At 35.2% G+C, this 22,501-nt stretch overlaps 1 protein-coding gene across 1 annotated transcript in view; it reads right to left on the reverse strand.

Moving 5' to 3' along the window:
- Positions 1-22,501, reverse strand: part of LOC116429435 (uncharacterized) — a 217,128-nt gene that overhangs the window by 64,032 nt on the left and 130,595 nt on the right. Inside the window, exons 8-16 of the mRNA XM_076365293.1 lie at positions 20,833-21,075; positions 17,017-20,036; positions 14,937-16,908; positions 14,279-14,392; positions 9,268-9,373; positions 8,336-8,525; positions 7,290-7,479; positions 4,121-4,235; positions 1,148-1,284 (exon numbers count right to left, since the gene is read on the reverse strand). Of these exons, the coding sequence (XP_076221408.1) occupies positions 1,148-1,284; positions 4,121-4,235; positions 7,290-7,479; positions 8,336-8,525; positions 9,268-9,373; positions 14,279-14,392; positions 14,937-16,908; positions 17,017-20,036; positions 20,833-21,075 (6,087 nt within the window). The remainder of the gene's footprint in view (positions 1-1,147; positions 1,285-4,120; positions 4,236-7,289; positions 7,480-8,335; positions 8,526-9,267; positions 9,374-14,278; positions 14,393-14,936; positions 16,909-17,016; positions 20,037-20,832; positions 21,076-22,501) is intronic.

The raw sequence follows: 22,501 nt of genomic DNA on the forward strand, positions 1-22,501 counted from the left end.
CTGTAATACATCTAACGTTACTATGTAGTAGGATATACGCGTTAATAGACGCAGTATCAACTAATTTGTAAACACTACTGTTCCTTTTGCAATGGCATTCGCTTATTACTATGTTCACAGCGGATTGGAAGTGACAGGGATCATTTTTCATGTAAGAACAACACGTTCTCAATTGAACCAGAATTTCGAAAACATCCTGTGTGACGTAAATTTTTTCAAGCAAAAAGTAAGACACTCTGTGGGTGAATGTCCGGATTGCAAATTTTAATGTTGCACAAAAATGCATGTAGATATTAGCATTTAATAGCTGAGGTATAACGGTAATAAGATAAAATTGGAATCGATTCATTTAATGCGAGTTTTGCGTGACACGGAGAATGAAAGGGGTTCGAATCGAAACGGCAATGCTATTTGCCGATTGCTCATACGTGAAATGGAGTTTAAATTGCGGGGCTCGCGGAATCTTAGTATTACATTATGCCCGTAAACGGCAATTTAAAAAATGTTCCATTAGACTAATACCGATTCAATCACAAAACATGATTTCATAACGTTCAGATTTCTCAATATATTTGCATTGAAAATTAAGGGTTTGCGCCTTGTATTATCTCCGCGCCAGTCAAATCTTAACGCAACACTTTTCGTGCACGAATCAATTGAAAAACGTACGTATGCGAAGAAATTACTTTCCGCACACTTTAAATTTACTACAGTATCAGCACATTCGCGACCGGCAAATTTGTCGCTTTTGTGATGCTCATTGTCGGTGAAAATGAAGAAAATATAACTAATTGCCCCATTTTTCTAGTCTCATCTAAATTTTACTGTAAGTAGCAAAACGGAATTCTTTTTTTACCGTAACGAGTGTACTCCTCATAAAACAAGAAATTTGCTAACTTTCCATGATGAATATACACGACGCAATCGTTTAAAAGGTGAAGTTTAAGAAAATCAGATCTGCGAGCAATAAAATGCAAATTCATCGTATCAGTGAATCACTATATAAAGGTATTACATGATACTATTAATTTATGCTGTATTCTGCAAAGGGTTCCGAACGTTTAACAAAATCTAAGATTAATTTAACATTGGCTTTTACCACTGATACGATTACGATTAAAATTGATAAATTTTTCTGCGTACTCACCTCGTACTCGTATCACAATCCGACACGTACTGGTGTAATTCGATACAGGTGACCAAGCTGTGAAGGTGACAATCGTTGTGCCCGCTGGCAAATCTGCTTGTAACTGTTTAGCCCAAGATGGCGATGCATCTACGTATCTGTAAACAAAAAGAAAGCAAAACGTATAAGCTATTTATTCATTACAGTTACAAACAAATTGAAAATGTAAGATCAAAAACAGCATACATTATCTTTCAGATTAAATAATTTAATTCATAACAAATTTTCATTAAATCAATTTCAATTAAATTTCTGAAAAAATTATGTATGTTGTTTCTGATATCGCTGAATTGTTGTAAACGTGATAGCTACAGTGGACAGAAAAGAAATATGTACATACAGGTGTATTAAACATGAAAAAAATTAAACATTAGGAAGTAGTATAAAATATACTTAAAAATATTTTTAACGATACGTTATCAAATGTTAGGTAAAAATTATAATATTAATGAGTGACATAACAAAGTATTAAACTTATACTTTTATTACTATAAACTGATTGTGGAGGTTTATTCGACGTTTTGTTTTTCAGGTTGAAAAACAATTGTATCGGTTTTGGCTTCTGAAACTAAATTATGTCTAACCGTTCCTTTTGATTCTAATTAATGTCAATTAATTAATGCTCGGTTCTGCTGTGCCATAACAGATATAGAATCGAAAATAACAGTTTTAAGAACGACATAATAAACAACATAATATATGTGGATTATAGTAATACTTACAACTGATCTATTAGAAATTACAGTACACTGTGTGCAAAATTTAGAGGTCGTTTAATTTTCGGTGAAAATTTGTCCATGTTTTAACTTTTATAACTCCCTGAAGAAAAGTATGCAACATTCTAGTTGGACTCGTTTTAAATAATAAAGCTTTCATTTCCGCAATGCCGTGTTTGTTTCGTTGTAAAATGTTTGTACCTCACCTAACGGGTGGGAAAATAAACATACCTATTCGTTTCCAAAATTCCACAAATCTGAGCGTCTCTACGGCCGTAAAAAAGATTTTCACTCGCGTATGTGAATTTAGTCAGAATATTGTTGAACAATTTTGTTTTACGAAGATACAATGATTCGAACATCGACAATTTTTCTTCAAGGACTTAGTAATCTCCTAACTTTGCACGCGAATGTTTTAGAAAGTATGAGTGTTATTAAAGTCACTATTTCTTCAAACTATAGTTTGTTGAATCTGTTAGTTCTGCTACAAGTGTTAAATATATACAATTATACGCGATGAAAGTGACAGTAAAGATTGCCATGGAGTCCTTGCTCAGATCAGTATTAACTTCTTTTATTCTGACAATGTATCTACAGAAACAAATACCTACTTATATTTCTATCAATGTTTTATTTAAACAAAGACTATCATTATCATTGTATTTCTTTCATTATTAAATAAAATATTTTCTATGTCTGTACCCATAATTGTCAAAACTAAACTATGCAGTTCACGATTCAAGCATGAAGTTACTTAGAGAAATTATAATTACACTGTTAAGTAATGTCCCAAATATTTTTGGAACCGATTTCAGAAACATTGATAAACTGTTTGAGTATGAAGCATGAATTTAAATTGTAAGCGTAAGTGTAAAGATTTTCTTCTTGCTCGCGTAGGATGATCATCTTTATAACTTGATCAATAAATACTTTTAGGAAAACACTTAAACGATCACACATACGCACAAAAATATTTTCGAAAAGTTTCGACCGGATGTACGTGATGCTTAAAAAATTAACATGTAAATCAGCAGCAAATTTGCAATCCACATTTCTAATGTGTCCGGAGTCGGGTATGATTTCTGTTTCAAGGTTCGCGTTAAAGCCAGCGCGAATAAATAGAGTCGGGTGCACAAATACCGGAGCAAAGACGCGCATACACTCTTAGAAGCAACCCCCTAAGCTCGTTTGGAATTCTCATTGTGCGACAGGCTTGCCAGGCTGTCCTGGTTGCGACGGAAGATAAACCATTCCATTGTGGCAACGTGTTGCTGGAGTGGGAGCCGCGAAAAGAAATTAATTTCGTCTCTTGAAATGTCGCGCAGGATTTTACTGTGAACGGTAAACGCGCATTGATAGCAAAATTAATGTCTTAATTAATTTCATCCGAACAAGCTGCCGCTGAAGTCGTTACCATGAAAGAGTGAAGACGAGCCGCCTGATTTTTCTTAGTTTAATCTCAATTGCTTTTGAGTTAGTTGATTACAACAACTGTTCCCCTTCTTTCCGACAGTTTTCTATTTCGAGTTATTTTGTATCGCGTGAACCTTAATTTCCTGCAGTTCCACTAGAGCACAGGTTTTACCGGTACTTTCAAAAATTTAATCTCGTCGCGATATACCGACCCATCTCAAATTCTTGAAAGAACTAACTTTGGAATATTTAATTTCTGATAGAAATTTCTTGAATATTCTTAATAACCTTCGTTGCTAATGCGGTTACAATTCGTAAATAAAGGAAGAAAATGATCGTTCTTGAAATAAGTGCAATGGTAAATTTATCATTATTTAAAAAACCTAATTTTCGTTTCTTTTTTATACCTTCTATACACTAACATACCTACTAAAACTCTATTTAGTATCTACTATTGTAGATAAGTTGCTTTACTTTCCTACCCTGTTCACAAGAATGAGAATTTGCTTAACCCCTTGACCTATGATTTCTTCCTCAACTCTGTTCGATACGGTTACTTTGTCATTAATAATTTACTGAGAAAAGAGAAAAATTTTAAGCATATGTTATGCCTATATTTCCTTTTAAGTATAATAGTTGATTACATAGGAATACTATTTACTTTGAATTCGAATGTACTGAGTAATACATATATTTGTTGAATCATGCTGGAAACCTTCACTACGAGTCTCACTCGTTGTTGTAGGGCAAGGGGTTAAAAATCCAAGCTTATCATAGCAATAGGAAACGGTGTTTCAATAAATACCTCCACCAGTTCATGTTGGACTTTGGTTGCGGAAATGAGACGCGTATCGTGTTTTGCCTGTCAGGTAGCTCCACATCTATGTCTCGGGGGCACCTCACGAACGGCCGCGGTGTGTCTGAAGCAACAGAGTCTATTATTAAACACGTGGTTTTCCCAGAAATGTCTGCTGGAATTATATAGCTTCAGAATTAATAGAGGACTGGACATATCGTAACATCGACGAAGTGTATCCTTATATCATACTGATATTATCACATTCCTCGCAACTGTCCCCATTCTAATAATCAAATTATCGACTACTCGCCAAATTGCTGCAGGGCTTAATTACTTTAGCGTTCCTTTTCGCTTCTACTCCGTAACTGTCCTTATATAGCTTATACAGATACCTTCTTATAATGGACATAATCGTTTACCAGCCCGCATAACTGTTTACCCCAGTTAAAGGGTTACATAACCTAGTTAGGAAGTAAAATAAATTTTGGGAAAACATGTTCTTTTCGAATATAAGAACTTCAAACTATCTTCATTTAAAAAATTTCTAAAAGAGATAACTTCATACACGTATAAAAATTAAATTATATTTAAATAGGTATAAACAGTATTCGAAAGTTTAAACGCGCTTTTTACCCTTCGACCTTCGTTATATAGGACTGTGTAAACATTTTAAAACCCGGAAACGCTAATTCCGTTTAGAAAATAATTTTCTTCAAAACACTAAATCATAAAGATTACTCTTTCTGCCGTAGATTTTAAGTTTGAAAATAGTTGTTTCATTTCCAGTATTCCATTGAAATTCGTATCATACAGGTGATCTTTCCATAGAGTAATTAATGTTCATTTTCTTTTACGCTTAATTTCTTACAATTAAAGTAGTAATTAAGAATCAAAACTTTGTAGAAGCGTTCTTTACATCACATTCTATCTTTTCTCCGAAAGAGACAATTGAAAAATTTTCAACGAAGGTCCTTCTTTCGGATACCCATTCGATTACACATTCAATAAAACATGGGTAAATACACTGTGCACGTAGAAAGAAGAACGTTCGAAATACAGAGTAAAAATGAAAATGTTCGCTGCGACTTGTTGTTCTTTCAAAAAAACCGGTGAACGTTGCGGCAAAGAAAAGTAGTGTATCGAGGGTAAAAAGTGATGCAATTGAAGACAGCGGGGAAGAACGAGGCAAGCCGAGAAATGAAATGTAAAAAACGAAAACGTACCCCTGCAAGCTCGTTAGGGGATGGCGTTAACGTATAGTGTCGTTAGCAACCGGCCTTTACGCTGGAACTTCCTGTTATTAAAAGCTGTTTAGAGTGGCCGCGTGACTAATTAAATGCGCCAGAGGATTTCCGTTGGTAAACAATTGTCCGCGGCTATCGTTCTTTTTTCCAATATTTCCAACAACCATCTGCTTACCTACTACTCGATTAACATGTATTCTGTATACTATGCCAAATGGAAGTCAGCTGTAATTTACTTCTGAACTGTGACGTCATCCTCGAACAAATGTTTGGAAAAGACTATCACGTTCATTTTGACGAATTGAGCAGAAAATCTTGTTGTGATTAAAAACAAGAAAGTTTATATTATAATCGAGATAGTCGTGTCATATAAATATAATTCATTCATAAATAATTCATTCAATTAAACGATGTGCAATTCAAGACGTTTCTATATTATAAATAATATTACCTACAGCAAAAACATTCGACAAGACAAACGTTCAATAACAATAATGCAATTCAATTCAATAATTCAATATTATATCTTTTGTCATTTCGTGCATTCTGCTCCGTGAAGTCGCGTGGCATTCAACGTGTTAAGAATAGAATTGGCAATGACAACCATCTATGGACTCGACTGAATAAAACGATGATCCATTAAAAAGAAAAACGGATCTCAATTTCCACGACAATATTTACAAAACAAGTTAATGTAGTGTCTCATTCCATCCGACCTATTGTACTGAAAAGACATTGTGTTTATTTATTGTCTTAGCTAAATAAAAAACTGATTCATTACTCCATTACAGAACCAATCAAATGACTGGTTACAAAAGAAAGGTAAGAAAGTTAGATAATAAATTTTTCTCAATGGAAACAAACAACAGAACGGACAAAAATTGAAAAAGTAATTAACAAGGTCGCGATCACGCGTCACATATCTGTGATATAGCTATATATCACTATTGTTTCTTGGGTTATATCAAAACATCATGCATATATGTAGGATTGGGACGTCGTAACAGGCTTTAATATCAACAAAAGTTTATAAAATTTACAGTACGTTTGCCGAAGATTCCTTTAACACTAGAACTACAAAACATTCAATACGATTAATATGTTATCCCTATAACAATTGTAACAATAGATTATTTTCAATGTCCTCAGACATTCATTATAGTATTCAAGTGAAACTATCTATTTTCAAGATCATTTCGAATATTCAATTCTTTTAAGATATCAATAATTACAAAACAAAAAATCGAAATTAGTCATTTTAACTGATACGGTAATTCTAGTGTTAAACTTCGTTATACTATTCTCGCTTATACTCCCTTCGCTTATTCTGCCTTACTGTCTTCTATCATGCTGGCCTGCCGCTCAACTCGCATACACTTTTAACAATCATCCCCAATCATTCTTTCCTTCTCTTGACAAACATCCCTTCTCACTTGCACCCTGTCTCTTGCTAGCGTTCTCCTAGTCACGTATGCTCTTTTCAAATCACAACTCAGCGTTTTCTTCCTGTTCGCTTTTTTCCTGGTTACCATATGACATTTATGTAGAGTGTCTTGTTTGAATTTTCCTCTACGTTTAAAACGTTCCAGAATTATACGAATAACATATTACGTGAAACAATTGCAAGAAAGACACGACCCACCGTAAGAGTATTTCGAATTTTACCTTGGTCGCGAACATGTTAACTAGACAATATAGAAATTGATGTACAGACAGGTCAAACTGACACACTTCAGAATTTTTATTTCGCAAGCATTTAAGTTATGAAGCCATTTTTGTGAATGACTGTAAGTTAAATTTGTGTATTTACACCGATACAAAACTAGCACACCCTTCGAATCTGAAGAAACGTATTGTTCTAATTTTAATAAAAAGTTGGAAATAAGTCATTCTAATTGCTGGGTAGGTTTAGTGTTAAAGCTTGGGCTTACCGGAATGATAATGGGAATCGGTTGCGATCGATTCTCGGATACAAGTAGGTTCCTTGCCGTTCCATCGGTTACCGGCCATGCAATACCTCGTGTGCGGTCCTTCCAACCTAAAACCCCTTCGGCATCGTATATGACATCTGGCTCCGACAGGATAATCCACTGCCCCAGAAGAATGACCGGGACATCTGATCTAGAATAAGAACAGTCTCAGATTTCAAGAATATTACAGTAATCTGTAATATATTCTTTTTCATTGTGTATTATTTCTCTTGACTGTGTCACTTACAGGAGAAGGTATCGGACTCGGGAATTCAAAAAATTATGAAACTCTGCGTGTAAGTAGAGTATGTTAAGCCTAATACATTGTAACTTTTTTTCGTGCCGAATTTTACTTTGAAGAGGTAAAACCAACCCTTGAAAAAAAATGCAAATTTCTTTTTCTCGTGGATTATGTTAAAACGGTAAGAAATGACGGGAAAGGTTCAAACGAAAAATACGTTGTTCTTTCGCGTCTATAAAATTGGAAAAGAAAATTTTTCGAAAAGTTCAAATTTACCAACATTTTGAATTTGAATTTTGAACAATGTATTTTTCGCTTATTTCTTTTACATATTTTGACTGTGAAAAATATATTATATAGGTCAAGTATTAGTAAATACAACTGTACAAAATCAACAATAAGTAGTGTCCAGATTTTCCGAAAGAAATTCTCAAAGTTCAAAAACTGTCGTTCCAAATGAAAATTTCCACTAAAGCGATAAAATAATGGGAAATAATGATAATGATTAGAAAAACAGAATTACGATAGTTTTAAAACAGCTTTTTCTAATGAACACTACAAAAAGCATTACGCTTCCGATGTTTCATGTATATTCTGAAATTTCGTGCGTTCTGTGCAATTGTGCACTTTCAAATTCCCCATAAATGTATACAGTTTGCGATTCACTTATAATCAGAGCGATCCATTGTCCGAAACTTCCTGTTCCGTGACAAATTTGGGTAAGTGTAGTTCTATTGTATATTTTGTGTAATAAATTGTTACGCACTTCAGCGTGGAGCGGCGGTTCCATAGCACGACATCTCAATTCCGGTGAAACGCAAGTTCTCTCGTCGGAAGCCAACACCAAGTCTTCGCTGCACGTACAGTAGTAACTTCCGACTGTGTTAATACATTCACCGTTGCAGTCCCCGTTACGGTTCAAGCACTCGTTTATATCCTGGCACTGGCTTCTGTTTCTGGAGAATAAAGGCCACGCATTTAAGATTTTCACGTTGATGTCTACGAACGTTTCAGTTATGAATTTATTTCATTTTCGTCGTGTTAATCTTTTTGCGAACCGTAAAATCAGATTTTTGTTAAATATAGACAAATAAAACCAGTACTTGTCATACTCAATATTAAAAATACTAACTTTTAAAGCAATCACAGTTATTTGACATTACAACAACCGCACCCGTCAAAGTAACCAGTTTCAGTTTCCTTGTTTCGCAATTATTGGTATCTTAAAAGCGTTAAATATTCAAAATAATTACAAAATTAGATAGTTTTACATACATACTACAATGAATATATGAAAACCGAAAGAAATTATATTCTTTCAATTTTCATAAGGATCACATATTAATCATGTTAAACATTTGGTAGTTCTAGTTGTTAAAATCAATTATTATCGGCATTTTCATAACATCAAATAAAAAGTATATCATTATAATAAAAAGTCATGAGATAGCCTTCGAATGGTATTGAATAATGGAAATAAAAAAATCTTTTTCTTTCTATGACATTAGACATATAAACATGACGATAAAAATCTTTGTAGATTTTTGCTGTATCAAATGGCTGTTATAACGCAACACCCTGTATAATACAAGGCCACATAGGTTAAACAAGATACTTTAATCATTATTAATAGGGCTTAGGAACTAATTTTCATCGCCAAGGCTGTTGTGTGTTAATAATTTTAATCAAACCCCTTACCTTTGACTCAACACGAATCCACTACGGCAAGCACACATGTAAGATCCCATTGTATTTATGCAATCCTGTTCGCATCTGCCGTTGCTCCACTCGCATTCATTTATATCTAGTTACATAAAAGATATTATTATTCTGCGTTTAATGATGTTACTCGTATACCATTTTGGAGGCCGCATAAATTGCTCTATTCATTTTCTTTGTCATACTATTCATCGTTAAATCTTAACAGAACTGAGAATTGTTACTAAGCTGTCAATGTTTAACCAGTTAAGTGTGGAATTTAGTTTGAAAAATCTCTCCTTGTGCGCGCAATAAAATCAAATAATGAAGTGTATACTCGTTAAATGCAGGCGAAATGCACTTAAAATATATCCTAACGAAAAACTAAAGCGAAACGAAGAAAAATTACATGTTTGTCTCAAAAAATAAATACTCCATCGTTGAAAAAGTTAACACCATTAAGAGTATTAAGATGACGTGTATACTTGTCAAGCACAGTTAACTGGTTAAAACACACCAAAAGAAAGTTAATATACATGGATCTTTCTTTTACATCATTCCCTTCCCTTTGCGTAATGCTGTACACTTAAAACAAATATATTTAAAAAATATATTTCGATCAAAAGTATAATAAACTCAGATGGGCCGTTCTAAAGTGAGCCATTCCACACGCGGAACATGTGTGATATTGTTGATTTACGTTACTATGATGATATTAACATATATTTGGCGCATGGTATAACGTATTGTCGCTTTGACTATATCAAAATATCACATATATGACATTTCTATAAAATGCTTTGCCTGGTTTAAATTATATGAATAACATCGCGTGATACTAATTGCAAGAAAGCATGGTCCACGGTAAGGGTATATTAAATTTGACCGTGATTGCGAACGTGTTAAGCGCCAAGCCTATTTTGTTTCGCTTTCCTATCTGATATCGTCGACATGTTGGCGTCCAAAGTTGTACGTAAGATAGCCATAAGATTACATGTGTATCTTCATATGTTTTCTTTGTATGCACTTTATCACAATCTGTTACATTAATATTCATTTAGTGTCAGCTATCGTGTCGGTGTCGGTCACCAGTAACTGACGTAACTCGCGTAAAGAAATGATTAAAGTAATTAATTTAGTAATACAACCTGAAATATAAGTCAATTGATATCTCAACCCTTCGCGCTTCTATGTCGTGCGTGACTAGACATCAATTTTATTCATAAGTGTGATTAAATGCATTTCAAATAAAATATCATAATAACAGAGTTATCGAGGAAAAAATGCGGAAGAAATTCAGAGTGCAGAGGGGTAATAAATGCACACATAGTTTCTATAACAAAATTAAAAAAATGTTAATTTAGTTAATGTTAAAAGTTAATTTTTTTGCTCGGTACCTGAGTGATAATTCTCTACTATTAACTGCCAAAGAAATTATAAATACTACTCCTCTATTAGACATAGACAGTGCCAACTGTCTTTATTAAACATTATCATGTTCGAGAACCTATCAGTTGCGACACAAATATATTTCAGACCTTGTTGAAGTTCATCGTTGGTCCCTCGTGATCTATATAAAAGATTCCTAACGAGGGAGGAAATTCCCTCAAGGAGGAAATTTGCGGTTTCATCGTATAGAATACTTATTATCAGTCGATCAAGATATGTACATATCGCACAACTGCGGAAGAATATTCTACTAGTGGAAATAAGAGAAAAACGTTATTTGAAGTCCGGTTGGAAACGTTTTATTGCAAATGGGTTAAAATAATTCATGAATACTGTGGGTTCTTTTACTAACTTTATTTTATTCTTTGCGCGGAAGAACATCGTATCGCATTGAAGGTCGTACTCTAAGTGAAGGAAAAACTTGTAATGCATGGCAGAAAGTCTGTTGCCTAACTAATGTCAACGATATCTCTTCAGATGCTTATAGAGCAGCGGTAACTAATATGGAATACCTGATGTGAAAAGCTTGCCAAAACGAGATATATGCATTTTCTCAATGAGACCTGCATTAAAACACGAAGAAATTAATAAACATTCATACACTGATCGATAAAATATTAATAATTTCTCACACTAAATGTTAAATGAGTTTTGTCTAAAATTGTGTGTAAAATGTATAAGCTAAAATAGTGGATACGAACGTTATAAATTTTTTATTTCTCACCTTTCAACAATAAATTATTAGTTACTTTGTTTTCTTTTACTTCACACGGGAACGTCATACACGGTGATGTATTTTAAGAGGTGCTGTCAGATTTCACAACGCTTTCCAAAATTAGTTTTTTCTACGTGGTCTGTTGCCGCGTCAACATCGGAAGAGATATTGCAAGTAAAATCTGATGCTGCCCTATATAGAGATACGTATAATCACTGACATAGCATACTATGAGAAGTGCCGGATCCGTTACACATATAGAGACAGCTGACATTTCTACTTTAGTTAGAGATTGAAAAAAGAATTGTAGAAAAAAGAGTCGAACGATATATTATGACGGTCTATTGTTCTATACCCTCTCTTTTTACTATCTCTTGTTTGATTTATAAATAAGAGATGTTTCAAATACATTTATACAGAGAATCATTACAAAAATCTTTTACTTATTAATTAAACAACAGACAGCAATTGACTCTTCTCCAAATTAAATTCCACATACTCTTTCCAGTAAATCAATTCTTCCAGGTGTTATCTTTTCATTTCCATCATCTCTTCAATGTGGACGGTAGCAGATAAAAAAGAGCACATGCAAAATGTTTTTCTAGGAACTATCTTTCGTGTAAATTTCATTCAACGTAGTCCGCCCTGTTCCTGTCATACGAGAATAAGTAGAATTTGATCGGAGAAATTATAATGATAGTAATAATTTATAACACAAGAAAAACAACGGCTACGATAATGACGATAATAACGACGATAGTAAGTTCGTGGTAAATTTAAATGCGTAAATGTACATTGACTATGCAGGTGGGTTAATATTAAAATATAATAACGCGTAATAACAGAGGGTGATTCATTTTAATCTATAAATGCAATTATTTTTGAAATTATTTCCTATTTAGACGCTATCTAAAAATGCAATTTTTTCTGTTTTAATGGGTTTTAGGTGTAGATAGGTTAACACATTTTTACAACGAATTATCCGCTGCATCGATTAACGCAAAGAAAATTACATGATTATGCAGTAAGGCAACACTTAACTCTGTCTCGGTATAACGTGGTTTTTTTCTTAATTCTATATTGTTCGTTGATTCACTTCAGCGTGGTTTTTCAAACCGTACTCATATAATACACGTTACAAAGGGAAATGTTAGAAATATTTAAAAGCGCGCGCCGAACCAGAACATCTGTTATTTGTTTTACGAATAGATAATATTTTCATTTCATTTGATATCGTTTTTTCGTCTCTCTAAATTCGTTAAAATTTAATTTACTTGTTCCCAAAATATTTATTTCTCTTGATATACTATATTAAATAACCATTCAGTTATAACAATAAATAAAATTTATTTATTGAAATCCTTCGTTTCATCGGAAAATAAACAAAATTGTATATTTTTTATACACTGTTCTATTTTACGTATCCCCATTATTTACGTGTTAAAATAACCTTATTTAACGCCATTTTATTTAACGCTCGTCTTTTCTAGAATATATCCTTCACGTTGAAAGGAATTTTACTGTATTCGATTAACATTAGAATTACCAAGTATTTAATACGTTTAATATGTAATACCTATAAAAATTGTAACACTAGATTATTTTCAGTTTCTTCAGATATTTATTATAGTATTCAAATGAAACTGTTTACTTTAAAGGTCATTTCAGGTATTGAATGCTTTTGAGATAACAATAATTGCGAAACAAACAAATCGAAACCAGTCATTTTCACTGGTACGGTAGCTCTAGTGTTACTAGTAACCTTCGTATCTCTCACACACGTCCACATAGAGGCCAACTAAGTGTATCAAACTGCAACCCTCTCAAAACAGAATGAACTGCATTTCAGACATTTTTTAAACAACGAGTAGTTCCAGAGATAATTGCATTTGTAGATTAAAATCGTACATCCTCTGTACTTGAAGATAAAAGTTTGCTGTACGAGTATAAAAATGAGACTGTGTCTAGTAAAAAGTATTCTGTGTTTGATATACTTTTTTTCAGCCTGAAAATTCATTTAAAAATAACAGTAGAGGAGTTTTCTTAAATAATTTTGAAATACTGTACGATACACTGCTATCCTCTGCATTTCCCTCAAGTCACGTTTGGCAAGTATGCATTGGCCTCAGCGATGCTCATAAACTTGTCAATATATGAACGTGCAATATACGCTTCAGTGTATCTGCCTATACAATCACCGGTATTGAATTTAAATCCTATAGAATGAATACATAGACACGAAACATGGCGGATTGATTCATCTAGTTTCTATTAGACCGCTTTTAGATGCATTCGTTGATATTTGATTAATAAAGTATGAACTTTTTGGAAAACTTGACCTCTTTTTGTTGACATTATTCGCTTATTGCATTTTATATCTTCGCTGTAAATTAGTATTCTAATGATCGAATTATACATTTTACGTTTGATAAGGGCATCTATACATTGCATAATATATATATAAATTTTCAGAAATTTGAAAATCAGAAATTTTAATAAAATGTAGTACTTAATAAAATTTTATCCGATTCATTTAGATTTAATTTCTTTAATATGATTGTCAAACATTTCGTGATCTGCATATGATAAACTCGAACATTTAAGCAATTACAATGAAAACATGAAATTACTTTTACAATAATTGTTCCATTTTATTTTTAATGTAATAACGCTTTTTAGTATGAAAAGTTAATATTCCTACGATTCTCATTTTTAAATGTTAAATAATATATACAGAATTAATTTACATTACAAATTTGAATTGTAATTTGAGTGTACGTCTGCTGATCAGTGACAGTTGGACCTGATAGAAACATGAATGATATAAGAAAGATATTTTGCACGAACCTACACAAATCTCTCCATCCAACCGGTATCCAGCTTCACAATCGCATCGATAGCTGCCGTAAGTATTAATGCATTTAGTCTCCTGGCAGGGGCTACTTGCGCATTCATTAATGTCTGAAAACGTATATCATTTCTACAAATTTATTTCTTCAAATTTTTTCTTTGTTGGGGGTCTTTTACGACTCATTTAATTTAATAGATTAGTATTAATTCGATAGATTTTACAGATAATATTATTTTTTCTTTTAGATTAGATCATTCCTTTAAAACACTGTTGAACACGCCTTTCAAAAAAAATTATTGCGACAATAATACATTGAAACATTATCCTTTATTTCTATCGTTACTTTCATTGTTTCTTTCAAAAACTGAGAAAAATTTTTGTTTGTGTAATAGCTCGGGTGATAAAAATTCTACAATTTTTTTCTTTTAAAAATAAAAAGAAGTATATTCTATGAATGGGAATTTTTATAAATTTATACTTTATTCCTAAAAATAATATTAAGAAATGAAATGCAAATATACAGAATTTTAAAAAATATCATTTCTTCTGAACATTACTTAGACGTTTCAAATCACATTCGAAATAATTTTTTTAAATTTTACCTAGTCATTCCTGATAAGCTCTATAATCTAGCTCCAACACACGAAAACTTACCTATGCACGTAGAATTCTGCATCTCGAATCCTTCCTTGCACCTGCACTCGAAGGAGCCAACAGTATTCACACAGTCCTGCTCACAGCCATGATGCCCAATGCATTCGTCGATATCTGCACACTTCTTAGGATCAGTATTATCAATCTGAAACCCTTCTCTACAGCTGCAAACTGTCAAATTACTCTCCACTTTGCAAACTTGCTCGCAGCCACCATTATTACCTTCACAGGGATCGACAATACGACAAGAACTATTCTCTAATCGATACCCAACAGGACACTCACACTTGTGCGATCCTTGCTCATTGACACAAACATGGGAACAACCGCCATTGTTCTCCTGACACTCGTCGATATCCAGACACGACTTTTTATCCTCCTTCAAGTGATATCCACCCGGACACTCACAGTGATAACTACCATCAACGTTAACACAAACATCTGAACAACCACCGTTTTCCATTTCACATTCATTGATGTCTTGACAAGTTTTGGAATCCACATTCAAATGAAACCCGTTCGTACAACGACAAACGAAACTGCCTTCTAAATTAACACAGATGTCCGAGCAGCCTCCATTTTCAGTTAAACACTCGTCTACATCGTTGCAAGTTTTCTCCGTCTCGTCCAAACGCAGCCCAACAGGACAACTACACTTAACACCACCTATCACGTTGAAACAGGCGTGCGAGCAGCCGCCATTGTTCGTTTGACACTCGTCTATGTCCACGCAGCTCTTGGAATCGTTAGCTACAACGTAACCCTCGGGACAAGTACATCTGAACGATCCTAAAACGTTAACGCATTCGTGGGAACACTCAGAGACACCGGTTTCACACTCATCTATATCGACGCAAGTCTTTTCGTCCTGCGATAGCTCGAATCCAGTAGGGCAGGAACAGAAGTGACCGCCAATAGTGTTGGTACACTGATGCGAGCAATCACCATTCTCTTCCAAACATTCATCGATGTCCAGGCAAGTGGACCTGTCGGAGTACAGGTAATGTCCTTCGTAGCAGGTGCACACATAACTTCCCAGTAGGTTCAAACAGTCGTGGCTGCAATTGTGCTGGGAGTTCAGACACTCGTTCAGATCGGTGCAGCTTTTTTTATCATCAGGCAAGAGGATGTAGCCTGCAGGACACTCGCAGTAGTAAGAACCATTAGTATTTTTACAAATGTGTGAACATCCTAGGTCCACATCATTTTCAAATTCCTCGCATTCATCAATGTCTTCGCACGTCTTTTGATCTTGTTTTAACCTGAACCCTAATGGACAGGAGCAATGAGTAGTGTCTTCTTCATAGCGACAGTGATGGGAACAGTTCCCATTGTTCTGTTTACAGCCATCAGTCAATTTACAAGTTTTATTATTGTTGCCAAGAACGTATCCTGATGGGCAAGAGCAACGGAATGATCCTAAAAGGTTCAAACAAGTGTGTGAACATCCTCCGTTATTATCTTCGCATTCGTCTACATCATCGCAGAACTCAGGCTCTAAAGGATTAATTTTGAATCCTTCGTTACATGCACACTGGAACCCGCCTGGAACATTTATACACTTGTGCGTACAGTTGTCTTTCACGCTTAAACATTCATCGATATCGACACACGTGGCATTATCAACGGATAACTGGAATCCTGAAGGGCACTCACAAGTGATAGAGCCATCATTAAAGACGCAAATGTCCGAGCAGCCACCATTGTTTACAAGACACTTATTCTCATAGATGCAATCTTTTCTATTATCTGATATTGTCATTCCTGATGGACACGAACAGAACGTTTTTCCCTCTTCGTAATTGCAGTGGTGAGAACATCCGCCATTGCCCAGAAGACATTCATTTTTCTCTACACAAGTGGTACCATTTTCGGATAAGTTCATTTCAGGTGGACAAGTGCAGGACACTTTCCCATTGTGGTACTCGCATAAATGGGAACAGCCACCATTTTCGATGTAACACTTATCTTCCTCAACACAGGTAACGTTATCTGCTTCGAGTAGCATACCCGGTGGGCAGAAACAAGATATAGTGTCATTTTCATAGTGGCACAAGTGGGAACAGCCACCATTTTCAACGTAACACTTGTTTTCTTCGATACAGGTGACATTATCGTCGTCGAGAAGCATATCTGGCGGACAGAAACACGATACAGTGCCGTTTTCGTAATGGCACAAGTGAGAGCACCCGCCATTGTCGATCAGACATTCGTCAATTTCTACGCAAGTTTTCCCATCGTCCTCTAATAATTTGTAATTATCAGGACAGGCACATTCGAAGCTGCCTTCTGTGTTAGCGCAAAGATGGGAACAGCCGCCATTGTCTTCGATGCACTCGTTGATGTCTTCACAGGTCCTGCGATCCTCGGCTAGTCGATGGCCAATAAAACATTCGCACTCGAAACTGCCAACCGTATTCTTACAAGAATGGGAGCAATTTGACTTACTTTCCATATCTTCGCATTCATTTCTGTCCTCGCAAGTTTTGTTATCCTTAAACAGAACATATCCCATTGGACATTCACACCGGAAACCTTCTAATTCACTAACACACTCGTGAGAGCAATTGTGTTTTCCCGTGCAAAAATCAATTTCTTCACATGTCTGACCATCAGAGTTTAATTTCATTCCTGCTGGACATTTACATTTGTATCCGCCAGGCATATCGATGCACAGATGACTGCAATTATTCCGTTGATCGCACAATTGTTTCTCAACACAAGTTTTATTGTCGTATTCAAGAATCAGATTCTCGGGACAGGAGCAACTATAACCCCCATGAAAATTTTCACATCGATGAGAACAATTGTGGGAACTGTCAGTACACTCGTTAATGTCTTGACAGGTTTCTCTGTCGTCGTTTAATTCGTACCCGGCTGGACACGTGCAGAAATAGCTGCCTTCGGTATTTACACAGCCTTCGGAACAGTTATTAATATCTTCCACACACTCGTCAATGTCTTCACAAGTTTTTTTATCTTCCTGTAATTCGAATCCTGAAGGACACTCGCACTGGTAAGATCCATTAATATTCACACAGAAATGGCTACAGAAGTTCAACTCTTCAGCACATTTGTCTATATACTCGCAAGTCCTTTCGTCTCTTCCTAGTTGGAATCCTTCGGGACACCCGCAACGGATATCTTCCTCATTCTGTTCATAAGTATGGGAACAATTCAACTCACTGAATATTCTACAGTTCCTCGAATCCTCGAGAAGATTCCATCCTACAGGACAACTGCAATTATAGCCACCTACGACGTTCACACATTCGTGAGAACAATTGTGTTTGCGTCGACCATCCTGACACTCGTCTATATCGACACATACCCGTTCTTCCTTAGAAAATACGTATCCAGAAGGGCAAGAGCAGTCGTAGCTTCCTTCGAGATTTGTACAATTGTGCAGACAATCGTGGCGTCCATCAGCGCATTCATCGATATCTTCGCAGCTTCGATTATCCTTCGCTAATTGATATCCTTCAGGGCATTCGCAAGAATAAGAACCTTCCACATTTTTGCATAGGAATTGACAATTATTCGAATGTTCCTGACACTCGTCAATGTCCTCGCAAGTTGAATTATCTTGACCTAATTTGTATCCAGAATAACACTCGCACTGATACCTGTCTGAGCCATTGGGGACACATAAGTGAAGACAGCTGGAGTTTACACAAGGATCAGGAGACTCTACGATCGTGCATGTAATTCCATCTCCAGCTAGAATCCAGTTCGAAGGACAAGAGCAACGATACGAGCCAAACTCGTTAATGCAAATGTGCGAGCAGTCGTGGTCACCTATCAGACATTCGTCGATATCCTGGCAGTTACCATCTTCATCTTGCCGAAGTCCTTTTGCACACGAAACATCGTTGCACGTCAAACCATCCTCGAAGAGTTTCAAACCCTCAGGGCAAACACACTTGTAGCTTCCTGGAGTGTTGACGCACTCATGGGAGCAATCGTGTTCATCTTCAGCGCACTCGTCGAAATCTTTGCAAGTTTTGCCATCATCTTGGAGGATATAGCCATCGGGACAACTGCACTTGTAAGTATCGTGTATCCTGTCACAAATATGGGAGCAATTGGCGAAATTGCAAAGGTCGATGGCAACGCATAGTTTCTCATCCGACAGAGACATTCCTGTGGGACAGGTGCAGGTGTAGGATCCTAGTAGGTTCACGCACTCATGGCTACATTGGTGAGTTCCCTCCAAACACTCGTTAATGTCCACGCACGCTTTCAAATCGTTTCCTAGAACGAAACCGGTGGGACACGCACACCTGTAGCCTCCTTCCTCGTTCACGCATTCGTGGGAACAATTGTGTTCGCTTTTAACACACTCGTCTATATCTTTACAAGTGTAACTGTCTCCCGAGTGCTGGTATCCTTCGGGGCACGAACAATTGTAGCTCCCAGGGGTATTCAAACAAGCGTGAGAACACTTGTGTTCGTTGTTCAAACACTCATCCACGTCGGAACACGTTTTCCCGTCATCGTGCAAGAAGAATCCATCTCGACAGTTGCATAGATAGCTACCATAGACGTTCGCGCACTCCTGTTCGCAATTGTGGGAATTTTCTGCGCATTCGTCGACATCCGAGCAAGTTACATTGTCGTCTTCGTAGATTTGGAGACCGCTTGGACAAAGGCATCGAAAGCTACCTTCTAAGTTGTCGCAAGAATGAGAGCACAACCCTAAAGCACACTCATCCACGTCTGAACAGGTAGTGCCATCCCCTAGGAGCTGATATCCCGGAGGACATATGCATCTAGGCCCTGTCTTTGACTCCTGACACTCGTGAGAGCAAGGTGTTATCAGTGTCTCGCATGTTCTCGTTTGAGCGCAACTGATGTTATCCGCTTTCAAACTGTGTCCCGGGGGACAGGTGCAGGCGTACGAACCTTCTGTGTTCGAGCAACCGTGAGAGCATGGCGGCGGTGTCTTCTTACACTCGTCAATGTCGTTGCAGGACACACCGTCCTCGTGAAGCTCGAACCCGGAATGACACGTGCAATAATAACCGCCGGGCTCGTTTATGCATTCGTGCTGGCAACCGTGAGGCTCGCCTTCGTCACCTTCGACACACTCGTCAATATCTAGAAAGTGCGACATAACAGGTTTCATGAATACACCTACTTGTTCAAAATTAACCCTCTGCACTCGAAAGCTTTTCACTGGAAATATTGAACGTTACTTGATAAGATGTAGATAATATTTTTTTAAACCGACTTAATGAGGAATCGCACATAAATTGAAGAGCGTAGACATTTTATTTCGATATTTCGTGTATTGATGCATTATACAAAATTTCATTTTCAATCGAAAGTTTAATTTTAAACATCAAACTTTATGATTTTGCTATATCACATCACATCTCGAGGGTAAAGGGTTAATATACTTATAATACCCTTGTTTAGAATCCTTTCAACCTCTTGTCATATGATCGCCAGTGAGACTCGAAGATTTATGAATTAATTTTTGAAAAGTCAGTGTTGTCCATTACGTATAGGTAAAATTAGAAAGTCTTATTATGGAAATGTAAGTAGACATTGAACGTTTTCTGGCAATGAACTTTATATTTTGTAACAACGAAAATATTTATGACAATGTGACGATAAATCATTCTTTTTTATTTTATATTTATTTTTTATTTTTACTTTATGTTAACTTTAAATTAAACTCTGTAGATAATTATATTTTTCTAGGGGTAAATTTTTATAGTATATTTTTCTTTGATTCTACGAATATGTTATAATTATTACAAAAGTTGCATCAATGTTTGATATTTATTATTGCTATATATGATTCACGTATATTACCAAAATATTAAGCATCCTTAATTTGTAAGAAGCATTAAAAGTAAAAATAATAATATATTAATTATTTTCATACCAATGCATTCGCCATTTTTGTCCTTCTTATAGCCCTCCTCGCACTTTCCTAATTCTGGTATTTCAGTGATGCCTCCCTCGTCGTAATCGTCATTGTCTTCGTCATCCTCAGCATCGTAATCTTCATCTTGAAGAACTTTCGTCATTTTCTGCGGCTTGCTGACACATTTATACGAGCCAATGGTATTCTCGCACTCGGTATTATTCGTACAAACCTTCGACGCGTTTTCACATTCATTCACATCTATCAAGGAAATAAATCAAAACCGTATTTAAGAGCAAACACTATGTATGTGTAACGAATAATATTTACTTTATTATAAACATGTTATAAAATAATTGCATCTAAAAATTAAAATATTTTTGTGAGTTTAGCCCGTTGTTCCCTGTTTATTTTTCACCCCTTGTCTTATGATTTCTTTCGCAACAGTGCTTGATAAAACATGAAAAGAATTTGATATTTATCTTATGTCTACGTTTACTTTAAAGGTTGAAGAGTGACGATAAACATGTAATATTTGATTTACATTAAAAGTAAAGAAATAACATTTAGATTCGTCGAATTTGTTTAAAATTTTCATCATAAGTCTGGCACGATATTATAGGAGGAGGTAACATCAAAAAGTCCAGATAAAAGTAAAATACTGTTTACTTAATGAAAAATTACCGAAACGCTGTAAACATAATCTTGTAATGAACTTCATTTCTCATGCAAAGTATCCAATTTATTGAGCAAACTTAATTTTAACTGTAATTTTTCAAAGGACGATAAATGAAGCAAGTGTATGTACCAGTACAAGAAAAAATTATAAAATAATGTTAAAGGCTCTGACACAGATGAATACTGTACAAAATTTCTGTTGTTTTATGTTTCAAGCAGTGTCAGACTTCCTGAATATTTTATAAATATTGTAACTCGAGAATACTAAATGAAATTACCTTTTACTATTTCTACTCATATGAAAGTTTTCTGTAAAACGTTCTGTGTATTTTTATATACGAAAGAACGTCACGTACATGTAATTACGTAATTTCTCTGCAGTAATCGACGCAAGTCATTCTATTAAAAAATGTCTTACTCTGTCTACACCGAAAACCCATCAAAACATAAAGAAAAGTAATTTTTTCATTTTCATCGATTTTCGTTGTAGATATGGTAATACTTTTTTGTAAAAATGGCCTGCTGCACCAATGGATAATTACAATTGAAAAACTAGTAGTAACTTTTATACTTCCTATACACGTGCATCTAGTAACAAGCTAAATGCATAAAATGATTGTACTCTCGAACCAGGAAAGTATGCAGTTAGGATATTTTCTAAACAACTGATGGTTCCAAAAATAATTGAATTTATAGATTAAAATTGGACCGGCTATGTATATTGTTTTTTCGACTGTTAACTTAACATACAGCATGCAATTATAAAACGAAGATGGATGTATGAATTCACTTAACACTCAGGCAACCGTCTGAAAAGGAACTATGTACAACTACAATCTTTTTCATTAACCTTAACTAAACTCATTCAACAGATTTGATTCAAAATTGCGTTTTACAGTAACAAGAAATGTATTTATTAAATTGCAAATACTCTCACTCCAAGACTTACTAAATAACAAAAAAAAAATAAACAATATAAGCGGCGATACGTTGCTAAGAGACAAATGAG

The sequence above is a fragment of the Nomia melanderi genome, chromosome 3 (genome assembly GCF_051020985.1).
Source record: "Nomia melanderi isolate GNS246 chromosome 3, iyNomMela1, whole genome shotgun sequence".
Classification (NCBI taxonomy): domain Eukaryota; kingdom Metazoa; phylum Arthropoda; class Insecta; order Hymenoptera; family Halictidae; genus Nomia; species Nomia melanderi.